Source organism: Zonotrichia leucophrys, chromosome 1, assembly GCF_028769735.1.
Source record: "Zonotrichia leucophrys gambelii isolate GWCS_2022_RI chromosome 1, RI_Zleu_2.0, whole genome shotgun sequence".
Taxonomy (NCBI): Eukaryota; Metazoa; Chordata; class Aves; order Passeriformes; family Passerellidae; genus Zonotrichia; species Zonotrichia leucophrys.
The window spans coordinates 104,745,297-104,760,249 of NC_088169.1; the positions used below are offsets into that span (position 1 = coordinate 104,745,297).

General features: G+C 35.6%; 1 protein-coding gene across 1 annotated transcript in view; it reads left to right on the plus strand.

The window, feature by feature from the left end:
- Window positions 1-2,004: 2,004 nt before the first annotated feature.
- The window catches only part of TMPRSS15 (transmembrane serine protease 15), a 49,041-nt gene continuing 36,092 nt past the window's right edge, over window positions 2,005-14,953 (plus strand). The window contains 10 exon segments of the mRNA XM_064701864.1: window positions 2,005-2,040; window positions 3,488-3,555; window positions 4,320-4,361; window positions 6,591-6,727; window positions 8,455-8,499; window positions 10,983-11,024; window positions 11,372-11,413; window positions 11,704-11,745; window positions 12,090-12,131; window positions 14,023-14,142. Coding sequence (XP_064557934.1) covers window positions 2,005-2,040; window positions 3,488-3,555; window positions 4,320-4,361; window positions 6,591-6,727; window positions 8,455-8,499; window positions 10,983-11,024; window positions 11,372-11,413; window positions 11,704-11,745; window positions 12,090-12,131; window positions 14,023-14,142 — 616 coding nt within the window.

Here is a 14,953-nt window from a genome sequence, read left to right on the forward strand (position 1 = left end):
ATTCATTTACAAGCAGCTCCTATAAATATCTCTTTGTGTGGATTATTACTTTCCTTTTCAAGCTGTGTCTTGTCAGGCCCTAATTCACAGAAGTTTTTGAGACAGAAATGAAGCTGAGAAAACCATCTGATGAGAAATATGTTTCTCCTAGTAGCTATGAGATTTTCTTTGCTTCTCTGCTTGCAATTTTTGTGTGTGTTTCTGTTGGACTGATTGTACTTTCTTGGTTATCAATCCAGGAGTTGGAACGAGGTAAGTAGTCAACCTTTAGCTACAGACTTCTAGGAATTTCTTAGACTTTGAAGACAGTGCTCTTACAACTGTAGGGGGTTTTATGTTTGTTTGTTTTGTTGTTGGTTTTTTTTTTGTTTGTTTGTTTTCGGTTTTTTTTGGTTTTTGGTTTTTTATTTCATGCTATGTTTTTAATGCTGGGGGCAGGGGAAGTGGTGTTCTAGGGTTTATGTGTTTTCCTTCCCTGAAAAATGATGTGAGCAAAATAGGGGGTAACACCAAGATCTATAATCATACTCTGAAGATATATAAAATAATTTTCATGGTTTAGGCTTTGGAAAAGATCCCTAAGATGAAATCCAAGCCATAAAGCTTGGGTTATTCCCCCATATTCATCAACTGGTGAAGGTAATATGGAAAACTGAGAAATTTTACCTTTTTCTCCATGTATGAGTTTTGAATCAGAATAAGAAAAATCCAGTGAAAGTCTAATAATCTCCTATGGTTTGTGGGGCCCATCCCTTGGAATATATTAATTTTTTTTATTTAAAAAATATTTTTAAGTCATTTATTGGTATGAGAGAGTTCCTGCATAAGTCAGTTTATTTGCCCCAGGTAAAGTCACTCTTAGTCTTTATTCAGTGCTTAGAATGTGATGGAGGAAGTTACGGATACTCAAAGCAAACTAAATTAAAATATCAATATATCTATATCTATATCTATATCTATATCTATATCTATATATCAAATATATATATATAAAATACATATATTGATTTATATAATATATATAGATATATATGTGATTAGATAGATAGATAGATAGATAGATAGATAGATAGATAGATAGATAGAATGTTTCATGATTTTAAAATGGAATTAAAATTTTGGTTAAGAAATCATGTGTATATAAGTGAAAGGGCCACATCTGGAGGACTGCATCCAGTTCAGGGCTCCAAAACATGTGAGGGATATGGAGCTACCAGAGTCTCAAAGTGATTTTTGTTGCTGAAGAAATATTGTGCTACATTTATGATTTTGCTGCTTTCATAAACCAAAAACCCACACTATTTCATTCTGATGGCTAAATTTTCATGAAGACTAAACTTTCTGTTAGACTTTTGTTAAAAAAGTAAAACCAACCAACCAAAACCATTATGTCAAGATATCACGTTTGTTCCTTGGGTTGCCATTGGTTTTATTTCCAGATTTTAAAAAGTGCAACACCTAACAACTTTTTTATCTTCTTACCAGAATTTTATCACACTTCAGTAAAATAAAATGGTGTATTATTGAATCTAGATACAGGCTTTTATTTAATGATTTTGTTTTTAGAAGAAAAATAGGAAAATATTTTTAAAAATATTATTAGAACATATTTTTAATTATAGTTGATATATAATTTTAAAAGGCTTTTGCTATTTAGAAATATTTTTAAACAGATTTCCAATTATTTTAAAGACCAGCCTTCAAAGAAGCTCAAAGCAGTCTGCTATTATTAGTTGACATTCAATTGGTGTCACTAGGCTATGCCTTCCATAATAAATTGTTCACTGTAGTATTTATTGCTTATCTGCTGTTATGATTCAGTTATTAAATTTATTAGAAATGCCTCTGCCCAAATTAACGTGCAAATGAGTTCGTATGCCAAAGTCAATAGTATGGGTTTTATCTAACAGTAAATAAGTGAGAGATAAAAAGGAAGAAATAGGAAAGAGGGGCTTGGGATGGGAGAGTAAGGTGGAGAAAGATTAAGTAGAAAATATCAACTCCATGGATCCCGATGGCATCTTGTTGATCTTCTTGGTGGTAAGGGTTTCTTGAAAAACACCGAATCCAGTGGATTAATGTATGTTTGGGCCAGGTGGGAATGCCCAGGTTCCTGTTAGCAGGTGTCCTCAGGGAGGAGAGGGCTTTAGTGGTCACAGCCTCTTTATACAGTTTTGCCATAATGGACAAAACTCCTTTACAACAATGTTTAAGCCATGAACGATAATATTTCAGTCTCTTACATCTGCTTTTGTCTTAAAACTTGCTTTGATGTTAATGCCTTCAAACACAACCTGAAACACCACTGTACTGCAGCCAGTAAGCAAAAGGCATTTTTCCTTTATGTATACATCATGTCCTGTAGCATATTGAAATCAAGATTAAATTTGCAGAAAGGACCAGTTGTCTAATTTCTTTATAAATTCTCCCAGAATTTCATGTGTATAAAAGGTCAGGTCAAAAATAATTTCACTATTCTGACACTGGATGTTTCCAGTGCTGTCATTGAAAACAGTTTACACATATAAAAAAGGGCAAAAATACATAAAGTGTGAGGCAATAATTCATAATACTTTTTTTATCCAGAACATACAAAATACTCATAATTCACTATTTGCCTTCCCATTTATCTCTGTCCCTTGTGTTAGACATAACTGGGCATATCATTGTATCCTTTATGCACTCAGTGTTGCAGGAAAACAGCATCTAAAACAAAACTGAAAGTAATGAGAGCTAAGGGCAAATAGAATTCATAAAAATATGATTACCATTATAACTACTGTAAACATTAAAAAGTCTATGTTTTCTTTAAACTCAGCACTAGGCAGAACATCTCTGATCACAAAGCAGTAAAAAAACCCCTAGAAATTATTGTATTCATGATCTGTGTGAAATGAAATCTAATGTAATATTTTTCATTTATTTCTATATAATTAAAGCACCTTTTTATTTTCATTATCTAGTTGAATCAGAGGGAATTACTCATATCTATATGGGAATATTAAAAATAGTCTCTGGCACGTCTTTCACTTCAACCTTACAAAACAGTTCCTCAGCTGATTTCAAAGTCCTTGCCTTTGATGTCGAAAAATTGGTAAGAACCTATCAGGTTATGGTTTATTCAAGACTATTTGTAGGTACATTAATTCCTTAACAATAACTGCTGTCAATATTTTTTTCTTTCCAAAAAAAGGGTTATTTCAGGTCCTAAGCCTGGTCAGAACCCAATATATTCCTTATTTGAGAAAATCAATGAATCATCAAACAAATACTTTGTTTCTGTAGTCTAGAAAAAGTTATTTAGTACTGAAACCATGATTATAGTGTGAGAATGTGTGTATATTTCATTATTATTACTTTATTATTAATATCTAATTATTATTACTTTATTTTTATTAATATTAGTATTTATTATAATAATATTATTATATAGTATGGGGTTTTTTTTAATTATTGTATTTGTTCAAGATTCCTCTTTTTCATATAGGTACAAAATATCTTTCACGAAAGTGATCTGAAACACAAGTTTGAGAGATGTGAAATCTCCCAGTTCAAGTAGGTACAGCTTAATTTAACTTTGAAAATAAATGTCAAAAATCTTTACTTAGATATTTCTCTCAGAAGTATTTACCTTGATTATCAAGACATCCTTGGGAACCTCCTGTGTTATGCCTTTCACTCTTACATCTTCCAGTGTGCTCAGTTTGACACCAGTGTGTTTCCTTGGGTGAAATTCCCTCTCAAGCAGTCCCTGCCTCGACCAAGCCAGTAAGGCTGAGCCCTAACACCCACTCAGAAAAATTCCATATTTCAAAGAACTGCTGAATTATTTTTTTGCCAAGGTGCTATTTGCAGGGTTGCTGATCCTTGCCATGTAGAGCAAATTTCACGTTAGAGATCTCCTGGCATAAGCCTGGAGGCTCAGGCACTGATATGTCCCTATGATCCACTTAATTCACATTCCTTAGGGCTTTAACAAGTAAGGCTGTCACTTGACACCAGGAAAAGCTGCAGCCTCTGTGTCCTAAAGGTTCTGTGAATCTGCTTCATTTAGTAAAGCTCATTTTCAGTATTCTGAGGTGTTGGTTGTCCTACTGAAGACCTGCTGACAAAAGTTATACAGCCAGGTCTGTGCTGTTAATTCCTTCTTCACTACTCTTAATAAGGTTCTGATTCAGCAAAACACCTGTAACACTGTCTCCCATTATCCCACAATTCCAGGGTGTGTTCCCATCCTGTCCAAAACATTCTAATCCCAATGAGAACCATGTGGTGTTGGTTGTGGTTTTTCTTTTTTATTGTTTTTCTTTTTTCTACAGGAGGTCAGAAGATGATCATGACAGATTGACATCAGAGACCAGGTAATTGTATACGACAAAGTTTACTTAAAATATAGGCAAGAGACAATGATACTAGTAATTTAGACAGTTCTTCTGTGGACTGTGAATAGATTTAAAAAAAAAAAAAAAACAAAACCCAAACATTTTTATAATTTAGATAAGGCCCTCTAAAGAGGATGAAGCTTCAAGACATCTTTTCTCTTAAAACTTCCTTTAGGATTAGAGTTTAAAAAGGTGATAGTCTCTGGGACTGTCCATTTAGAAAGAAAAATGAAGAGTGAGAAAGGTAAGAAACTGTCTAGAAAGGAAAAGATATAGGTTTGTGCTGAGTTTGCTCATGTAAAACTGCTTAAAATGAGGTCAGATCTTGTGTCACTACCAGCAACTCAACTTTTAAATCAAGAGAAGTCTAATGACACACTGTGATAGGCAAGAACAAACCAGAGGATAAAAGATTGACTCTAGCAGAACTGAAGAACCCTGGGAAATGAATGGTAAAACTTGCTGTCTCATAGGTGAACCCAGAAAATTAAAGTACACATTACATGAAAACAGATCAATAGTTTTGTGCTACCACATGTTCTTGTGATACCAGTGTAAGTACATAAAGTTGATAAATATGTGGAGGAGATTAGTTTATTTGAATGATTGTCCTTGAAAAAAAACCCCACAAACAAGATATTGGGATATTATCTGACCATGAATATCAATAAGTAATGGGAAGCAGATTAATATTGGAGCAATCTTTTCACTATAGTGAGGAATAGTGAGGACATAACCCTATTAGCTAGAAAGCAGAGTATGATCACTTTATGAAGGATTATGTAACATAAAGGGAATGGACTGCACAGCAGCAGCAACACTTCCAAAGTGCTGTCCTTGTAGGTAGATCCACTCAGGAAATTTGGGTTCTGCACAAAGAAAGGGACATTTCTCATCAAAATTTGGGCATCAAACATGGAGACATCTCTGAGGGATTTGCTCAAGGCTGCCTTTGTAAGTGCTGGGTGTTTAGTTTTCTCATCTGGTCCATTTAGATGTCTTTTAGGAGGAGACCAATTATGCCAAAGAACAGCTCATTTCTTTCTATCAACCAAAATGGGAATCTTGATATCTGCACTGTAAATAACTGTTGGCAGAACTCATCCCACCACTGTATCTTGACACAACAATCATAGAAATTGCAGAAAATCTGCTGGGTTTGAACCTTGGATCCTGTTTTTAACACAACAGAAAGGATTTGTCTTAACTTCTGCATCAAATAACTTTGTCTCAGACACTACTTTCTTTTCATTTAAAATGTGTTTACCCCTTCAGGCAATCTGCTTGGCATTTCACCCTTGAAACGCTGCAGCTGAGTCACAAGGAGAGCAATAAAAGCTTTTGTTTGCTCAGCATGGCCTAGAGGTTATCAGAAATAAGCAAGGAGGAGAGCTTTTCTGCATATTGCAAACTACAAACTATGCTCAGCAAAACGACAAATCACAGGATTAATCACTCCTTACAGAGAGCACGACTGAGTCAGTTGCAAGTGGGTAGTTTAAGGATAAAAAAGTTTACACCTAAATTTAAGTGAAGGAGAAAATGTTTATCTTTGGCAAGTGTCATACTTCAACATTATCTTACTCTAGCTGCAAATATAAAACTTCGTAATAGTGTCTAGAAAGGATGGAGAGAACAAACAGAAAACACTCTGGATAAAATTCATAGAAGTTAAATGCAGTTTAACCACAATTTCTAAATATCTCTGTTTTCAGCCATCATTTTTTCCTTGTGAGAATCCAGGCAATCACACAGCAGATCTGCAAAAATGCAGCATCCACAGATTTTCTTTATAAAAATGGTCACTTTGTATTATATTTTGCCATATTATACATTTTCATAATACTTCCAGGTGCACCTTCAATATTTTAGGGCTAAAACTAACAGACCTGTTGAACAACAGTAAAGCTGTTTCTTTAGTTTTCAGCTCTATTGCATCAATTGAAATAAATGTTGTCTTGTAGGGTTTTTTTCTGATAGTGAGAGTAAGAGTAGATAAAGAAAAAACAAAGTTTCTCCAAGATTCAAACCGCCCTGATGATTAAGAGATGTTTCTTTATATCATCTTTGCCAGCCAATATTTAAAAATCAATCTGCCTTTGCCATTGGAACCAGAGTTAGAATGAACTATTGTCTAGATGATGTCGCATAGCAAATTTTTTTCATCAGTTTCAATAACGAATTAATTTCTCTGTTTTGTGTTGCTAGTGTGGTTGTGATCCTCACCCTTTATTTTACCCAGACGGCAACAGCTGAGAAAATAAAAAATGAGCTGGTTTTGGGTGTCACTGCAAATAACCCTACCGAGACTTTGAAAATTGATGTGAACAGCATACAAATCACAGGTAATATTAGAAAGGGGTTTTTTTGAGGTTTTTGCTGCTTTTTTTTGTTTGGGTTTTTGTTGTTTTTTCGGGTATTTTTTGGTTTTAATTCTAAAAATGCCTCAGAACTACAGGTAGCAGGAAGGAAAGTTTTGTCTCCCAGACAGTAATTGAATTGTTACTTTTCCAACATTCCATAACTTTCAGTAGCAGCTTAAAGAAGAATTTACAACCTTTTCTACTAGAAAGTATGACCAGCATTGTGTACATTCCCTAAGGAGGGAGTAAAGGGCAAGGTAGAGGTTTCCCAGTGAAAACCACTCAATTTCACTTCTTATGAAGCGTAATATTTGTAATTTTTAGCCCTCTAATTAAAGCAATTAAGCCCCAACTATGTTGTTTCATAAATAAATACAGTTACAATTTTATTCTGCTAAAGAATGAGAAAAGGGCTCAGAGTGGCAGTGAGTAAAGACGCATTTACTGAAAAATATGTCCTGTAGGAAAACAAACTGCTTTGGGAGGAGTGCACCCAGGGAACTGGCTTCATATTCCTGTAGAGCCTAGGTAAATGTAAGTGATGGAGAAAGGAACAGGGCTTTGAGGACTAGGTATGTTTAAATTCTGCAAATATCCAGATATTTTATGTAAGTACTGGAAAATATACCAAAGTCTAAATGGAAGCCCTTCAAGATCAGTGAGAATCCTTTTTCTTTACCTTAATAAACCTTCAAAACAGCCCTTCACTGAGGATGAGGTTAAAAAACAATCTGAATTCTTTGAAGCAGAAGTTGGTAAGCTGACATTTGAAGACCTGCTGGAGTTACGACTAAGTAAAAACTGAGGAGTGGCAATCTGCTGTGCCATGTCTCTTAATCTATACTAAAAGCTGCATTTTTTGCTAAGTACTTCAAGTATTCAAAGGCTAAATTCAGAGTCTGGGCATATTTAGTTCTCTTTACTGCTTGTTTATTACAAGTTACCACACAACACTGTGGAAATTGATTGCTCATTATACTTCACAAATGCCACCAAAAAAATAATTAAGAGCCTCTTAAAAGGTTCATCCACTGATGAACTTTGAAGTAGTCAAACTTTTACTGCTGTGGATCATTAAAATGCCTCTTTTCACGTGAGAAATCACCTGTCCATTCTACCAGGAGTGCTTCAATAAAATAATTGTAACTAATTAGCAATCACAATCATATGAGGCACTTTTGAATGGTGTATTTCAATGTGTTCTGCCAGAGACATTCGTCTTTCAGAGAGGGAGAGAGCTGTCACACAGTCATGGCTTGCTTGAAATGAGTTTTCACAGTGATTAAAAGTAACTTTCTTTCTTGTAAACTATGCCAGGTCAATTTTAACTCATTCATCTCTTCTAAATACTGTTCTCTAAGACACAGGTGCTCTGCAGATCTGTATAGAATAAAAAGCCTCGGGAGAGGTTTCCCAGGTGAAGATATTCTATGTGCAATACAATCAATAGGGATTGAGGATTGAAAGGAACTGCAGTGGCTTTGAAACCTCATAACTCCAACTCATTTTTGGGATCTTTCTTCCTTGGGAACATCATGGAGTTTGAGAAAAGATTGGGAACAGGATGAGGGAAAAGGAGGGAAGCAGGACGCTGACAGTGATTCAATGAGAAATAGTCACAGATTACTTCTTTTAAATCTTTATTTCTGTCATCTAAAACTAGACTCTGTGCTATAAAAGAAGTTTATAATGAACTTGTTTTCTTCCAGTAGCTGCTGAAAATCCTACTACAACAACACCTTTAACCTCATCAGGTCAGTATCTTTCTCAAAGCAGGCACTAATTTCTGTTACCAATACAAGATGAAGGAAAACAAGAATTGCTGTTCAGCTCACATAACTTAGTAAAGCTGCCCTGGCAGTCAAGCTGGGGCTTGACTGCCAGGGTCCATTCAGTGATAATTAACTGCTTTCACCATTTCTGACTATTTGAGAAAGCAGTGAGTGATCTGTAGTCTGTACAAAATCTGTAGGAGCTTAATTAGAGTATCAAGCCAAAGGCTGAGTCTCCATTAACCAGCTGAGCTGCAAGCTGAAGATTTTGCAGATTTGGGGAGGTAGATCAGGGTGGGGAGTCCTGCTCTCATGTTGTGGTTATTGATTTACTAAGCAATGTTGACAAACACATTTTCCTTCCACTATCCCTGGAAGTTTTACAATGATAAGACACGAAGCAGACAAAATTAGTCTCACAAAGCTGCCAAAAGTCAGCAAGAGAGATAAACAATACAGTAAGTGTTTTATAGTACAAGATGCAGGTAGTCACACACAAACTGCATTCAAATTATCACACACATACTCTCCAGGGCACAGGGTACCAGACCAGAGGCTAAACAACTGCCCCTATAAATATAGGAGACAAGTATTTATTAATATTCTAATTACAGCCATGGTGATGAAAGAGTTACTGTTAGTCTGGTTACAGGCCTTCCAACGTGTATAGTCCAAAGTGTGCAAGTACTGTGTCTATTCCCAAGATGTAGTTTAAACTGCTAACATTCAGGTTTTTCCCTATCTGTCCCTTCCTCTGGCATGCTATCTTAATGCTCCCCTGGTCCTAAGTTCAATGTTGCTAGTCATCCTCAAGCAAAATTTGGAGACTGGGGGAGGTTCCTAAGCAAAGGGAAAGGGAGTTGAGAATCGTCAGCACCCAAGGCTGGAATGGCAACAATACTCCTGGTGTGAATTTCTTCTCCCTTGGCCTTGGGTCTGCTTGAGGTCATTTTTGTATTTTTGTTAATATTTCCTGCTTCCTTCTTCTTTATGTTTCAGTCCAAATGTCACAAAATACCCACATTTTACCATACCAGATACATTCACACCTGCTGGATGCAGGGTTATGGCTCTGCTGACCCTAAAAACATCCTTTGCCATCTCAACCTGTTACTTCAGTGAGATTTTCTAGTAATTGTGCTTATATCACTGCTGCTTCTGTTACTGTCTTGCGTTTTCCTTTTTACTGTCAACTTGTGCATGCACTTTTGGGAACACCTATAGCAACCACAAATTTTCAGCAGTTTTCAAGATGCAGCTCCCTGATTAACTGTTTTCTTAGAACTGTTTGCTTCTGCATGCACTTATGTTTTAGGTCTTGGAATGTTTAATTACTTCTAAATTGGTTATCCTGTAGTGAATGTATAGACAGATATGTTAGTATAAATATATATATATATGTGTGTGTATATATATATATACACACACATATATAATATATATTATATAATATAATATAGATAATATATTATATATTTATATATATGTATATATATTAATATATATAATATTATATATTTATATATAAATATATATGTATATATATATATATATATCTTTTGAAGTTATTGAAACACTTGGGTTTCACATATATATATGTGTGTGTGTGTGTGCATCTCTTTGAAAACCTGTGATGGTATGAATTAAGCTTTTTTTCTCTGCAGTAGCTGTGAGAACAGTCCATCTATTCACTGCTCTTCTCTCTCTCTGCCAAAGAAATTGTGTCCCTAAATTTGCTGACACAAAATGCACTGTAAACAGAATGGCCCAGTTCAGCTTAACGGTATTTGCTAAATAAGCAGATTTTGAGCAAAAATTGGTGAGAAATCCTCCTGGAAATTTATGCACTAGGTCTGGGAGAGCAGGAATATCTAAAAAAAGTCATTTGATGATGGCCAGTGGTCAGCAGCTTCTTCCCACAAAACTATAGAGAAATCCTTACTGCATCTTCCACTTTATTCCTTCAGGCCCCTCATCCTATAAACTGAGGTTCAGAACCCAGTACCTGCAGTGACTTGGGAATTGTTTTCAGCCAAAGACATCATTATTCTTCTCACATATTTGAGTCTTAATTTAGAAAGTAGAAATAGTAAACAGGGATGCTAAAGCAAATTCAGAGAGGAAAAGTAAAAAGACTGTTTGGGAGCTGGAAACGCCAGGTGCATCCTCAATGAAGTGAAACGTATTTTGGAGTAATCAAAAATACACATTCCATTTTTCCAGATTGTTTTGCAGTTTGCAATCACTGATATACATCTGCTTATTTACCCAGGGATTTTTTCATGTGTAAATATGTACACCCACAGTATATACATATGTATATATATACAGACCTGTATGTAAATAGAAAAACACTCAATAGGTTGGAAGCTTCTAATTGATTTGTAGAGCAATTTTATTTGTCAGAAAATGTATTTCTTTTAGTACTACTGTTGAAGTTGTCATAACTTTTCTTGTTTCAACAGATCCCACGAGTTTCATTACAAGTTCCATGACACCAACTCCAGGTCAGAACTTTTACCGGGGAAGACAAGAAAGAATTGCTCCTATTTTGGTGGGGAGAAGGTGGAAGGAGGAAAGGAATCTTTTGAAGTTATTGAAATACTTGTGTTTCACATATTTTTTTCTTATGTTTATTGTGACACTGGAGCTTCAGGACCAAGCCACTGAAGCTGGCACTGCCTGGAGTGTGGGGAGCTTTTTTTTTTTTTTTTTTTGTTTATTTTTTCTGTAATATCTGCAAAAATGCAGCTATAAAAGCAGATTGGCTGCTGCTTACTTCTGCCCATGCAACCACAGAGGTGCTCCCAGAGAGCAAGAAGAAGAGTTCTAACCTTGGGTTGTGTTTGTCCAGGTTCAGGACAGCTCACCACAAGCAAGCCCTCAACAACAGTGGGTGAGTAACTGTGTGTGTGTGGAGGATATGCACGGAGGTTCCACAGAGCAATCTGAGATTGCAAAATTGCACTGCTCATGTGCAGCATCTCCTCACAGCATTCAATCCTTGTATTCTATTCCTGAATATATATATATAAATATATATATATACACCTGTATGTAAATAGACAAACACTCGATATGTTTGAGGCTCCTGATTTATTTGTAGAGCAATTTTATTTGTCAGAAAATGAACCTTACCTTTTAGTACTAATGCTGAAATTGCCATCACTTTTCTTGTTTCAACAGATCCCACGAGTTTCATTACAAGTTCCCTGACACCAACTTCAGGTGAGAACTTTTACAGGGGAAGACAAGAAAGAATTGCTCCTGTTTTAGTGGGGGGAAGGTGGAAGGAGGAAAGGAATCTTTTGAAGTTATTGAAACACTTGTGTTTCACATAATTTTTTCTTGTGTTTATTGTGACACTGGAGCTTCAGGACCAAGCCACTGAAGCTGGCACTGCCTGGAGTGTGGGGAGCTTTTTTTTTTTTGTTTGTTTATTTTTTCTTTAATATCTGCAATAATGCAGCTATAAAAGCAGATTGGCTGCTGCTTAATTCTGCCCAAGCAACAACAGAGGTGCTCCCAGAGAGCAAGAAGTAGAGTTCTAACCTTGGGTTGTGTTTGTCCAGGTTCAGGACAGCTCACCACAAGCGAGCCCTCAACAACAGTGGGTGAGTAACTGTGTGTGTGTGGAAGATATGCAGGGAGGTTCCACAGCGCAATCTGAGATTGTAAAATTGCACTGCTCATGTGCAGCATCTCCTCACAGCATTCAATCCTTGTATTCCATTCCTGAAAATTCAGGATACGCAGGTTTACCTTAGACCAAGGAGACCTTTTCAAGGAGAAGGGACTTCTAAGACTGTAAATGCTACAGAAATGCTGGATGTGTTATGCATGTTGATGTACACATTGGCACTAATACTAGTTGCTCTTTTTTTAAAATTCATATAATTTTTTTTACTTTTATGAGGAAAATAAAATAAGCAAACTGATAGCAAAGTATGACTTCCAATGGACAGAAAGCTGAAGATGTTTGAGTCTTTAAAAGCATTCTCCAGCCTTCTTACATACTGAAATATATATGATTTCTACAAGCAATCTAATGTGTTCAAGTCTTATGTGCTTAATGCCCTTATTTAATTGAATGTAAGACTTACAGCACAATTTAGGGTAATTTGCCATTTAAAAAAGAAGTCAGAATGTTTAAGCAGGAAAAGTTGATTTCTTTCAATCCAGGAGGTGGCAGTGCTGTTTAGTTTTCTGAGTTGAATAGGCCCAGAATTGATCATGTTGTGTGTAAACAATGATTTCTTGCCTGATGAGCTTGTGCAAAATCTCTTCCCGGGTTATTGGTTGGAATTTTTGCTCTGGGTCTAGAATGCTCAGTTTTGTTTCTGCTCATCTGTGGAGATTCATTCACTGGCCCTGTGTCGCCTCCAACACTTTACTGCAGGATGTTTGGTTCATTTTAATTTCCAGTTGTATGCAAAATGGTAAATGTTGTGGCTTTGTGACATTTGCATTGCCAACATTGAGGGTGTTTTGTAAAGCACTTTGAGTGCTGCAATGCTCCACACCAATGTCAGTCTGGGACACACAGTAAAATGTCATATTTAATCTGATTACAGAACTAACAGATCTATGGAAAAAAAATAATAAAAGGATGAAATTTTACAGATTACTATTTCTCCTTCTTTAAGCATTTATTGAAGTAGAGACAAGGAACTGTGTGAATAGTTCTGTAGAATTTAATGCAATTTTAACAATTTTCAAATCAGTAGTTCTCCAAAGCTTAGTTTAGCTGCATGTTTCTGTTCACTTTAATAGGACCTACTTCAATTCTAAAGATATCTAAGACCAAAACCCTCTAAAGATTAAGAGATTTTTTTTTTGCAGTAGATGAATATTTATGCTCTAGGAAAAGGCTATTAGTAAGATCTACAATTTCAAGGGTCTGCCCATGTATTCTTCTAACAGAAATTTGCTCTTATACATTTAATTTTTAAATCTGAACAGAATTATGGTTTCTGATAATTCTGGTGTTTAAGAATCTAAAGGCTCTTTTTTTTAGGATGTGCTGGTTAAAAAATCAGATTTCTTAGCATGATGAGGTGCAACAATATGAAGTGTTAAAGCTGAAGAAATCAATTAAATTCTGTTTACTTAAACCCAGAGATTTTTCACTGTTATTTAAACCAAAGTACAATTTTCTCACGTTATATGAACACAAGAAATTGGAAAATGTCATTCATTATATTGCATAAAGTAGTTTATTTGTGTAAAGGGAAAAAAAAGAAATTCACAGACATTTTCTTCCAGCCTTGCTTCAAGCTTGGTTTCAAAACATATTTCACTTCTGAGAACTCTCTCCATTCTCTGCCAAATTTATCTTTTTAGTATGTGATATTTCATTCCAGGCTTCTAAAAATGCAGTTTTGTAAAACACAATAGAGTGGTTGATTTGATTTGCGGTAAAGCAAGCAGAGGTAAGTCAATTTTCCTTTGTAGTGAGACTGCATTACTGTTGTGCTGTTATTGCTCTCATCCTTATTATTCCAGCTGAGTGTTTGCCACCTGCTGAACTCTGTGCTGATGGTGCAACCTGCATTAGTGAAGAGTTCTTTTGTGATGGAGTCTTGAACTGCCCAGATGGTTCAGATGAATCTGAAAAAAGATGTGGTAAGAATGTAAACTCCTGTGAATCATTCTTTTTACACATGCTTAACACTGTCAGATGTTTGTAAATAGTTTATGGGCAATAAACCTCAGAGGGAAGTCCAAATCAATTATATTAAACATAATAATGAGTGATTTTTATAATATTTATCTTGCAAGAGGGAACAATGTTCTGTAAAATTCTCACTAATGAAGCATATGCTTAATAAATAATGAAATATTGGAGTCTTTCTCTTTTAATATAAAGGTATATGGGACCGTGTTCACAGGGATCTTAGGATGAGGGAAGAGATGAGGATCTGACTCCATGTTTCAGAAGGATGATTTATTATTTTACGATATACATTGTATTAAAACTATACTAAAAGAAGAGAAGAAAGGATTTCATGAGAAGGCCAGCTAAGAATAGAAAAGAAAGAATGAATAACAAAAGCTTGTGGCTCGGACTCTTGCGGCTGGGCTGTGATTGCCATTAATTACAAACATCCTACATGGACCAATCCCAGATGCACCTGTTGCATTCCACAGCAGCAGATAACCATTGTTTACATTTTGTTCCTGAGGCCTCTCAGCTTCTCAGGAGGAAAAATCCTAAGGAAAGGATTTTTCAGAAAATATCATGGCTACAGTTATACATTTTTTGCTTACTGAAGAAATATTACTAACATAAATCCTATGTAAATTACAAAATAATACACTAATTTAATGTGCAGATTTGCATCAGTGATATCAAACAGTGTTCAGAGCAGATGACCTATACAGGTCCCACTCAACCTCAGCCAGTCTGTGATTCTATGAAATTACAGACCTGAGA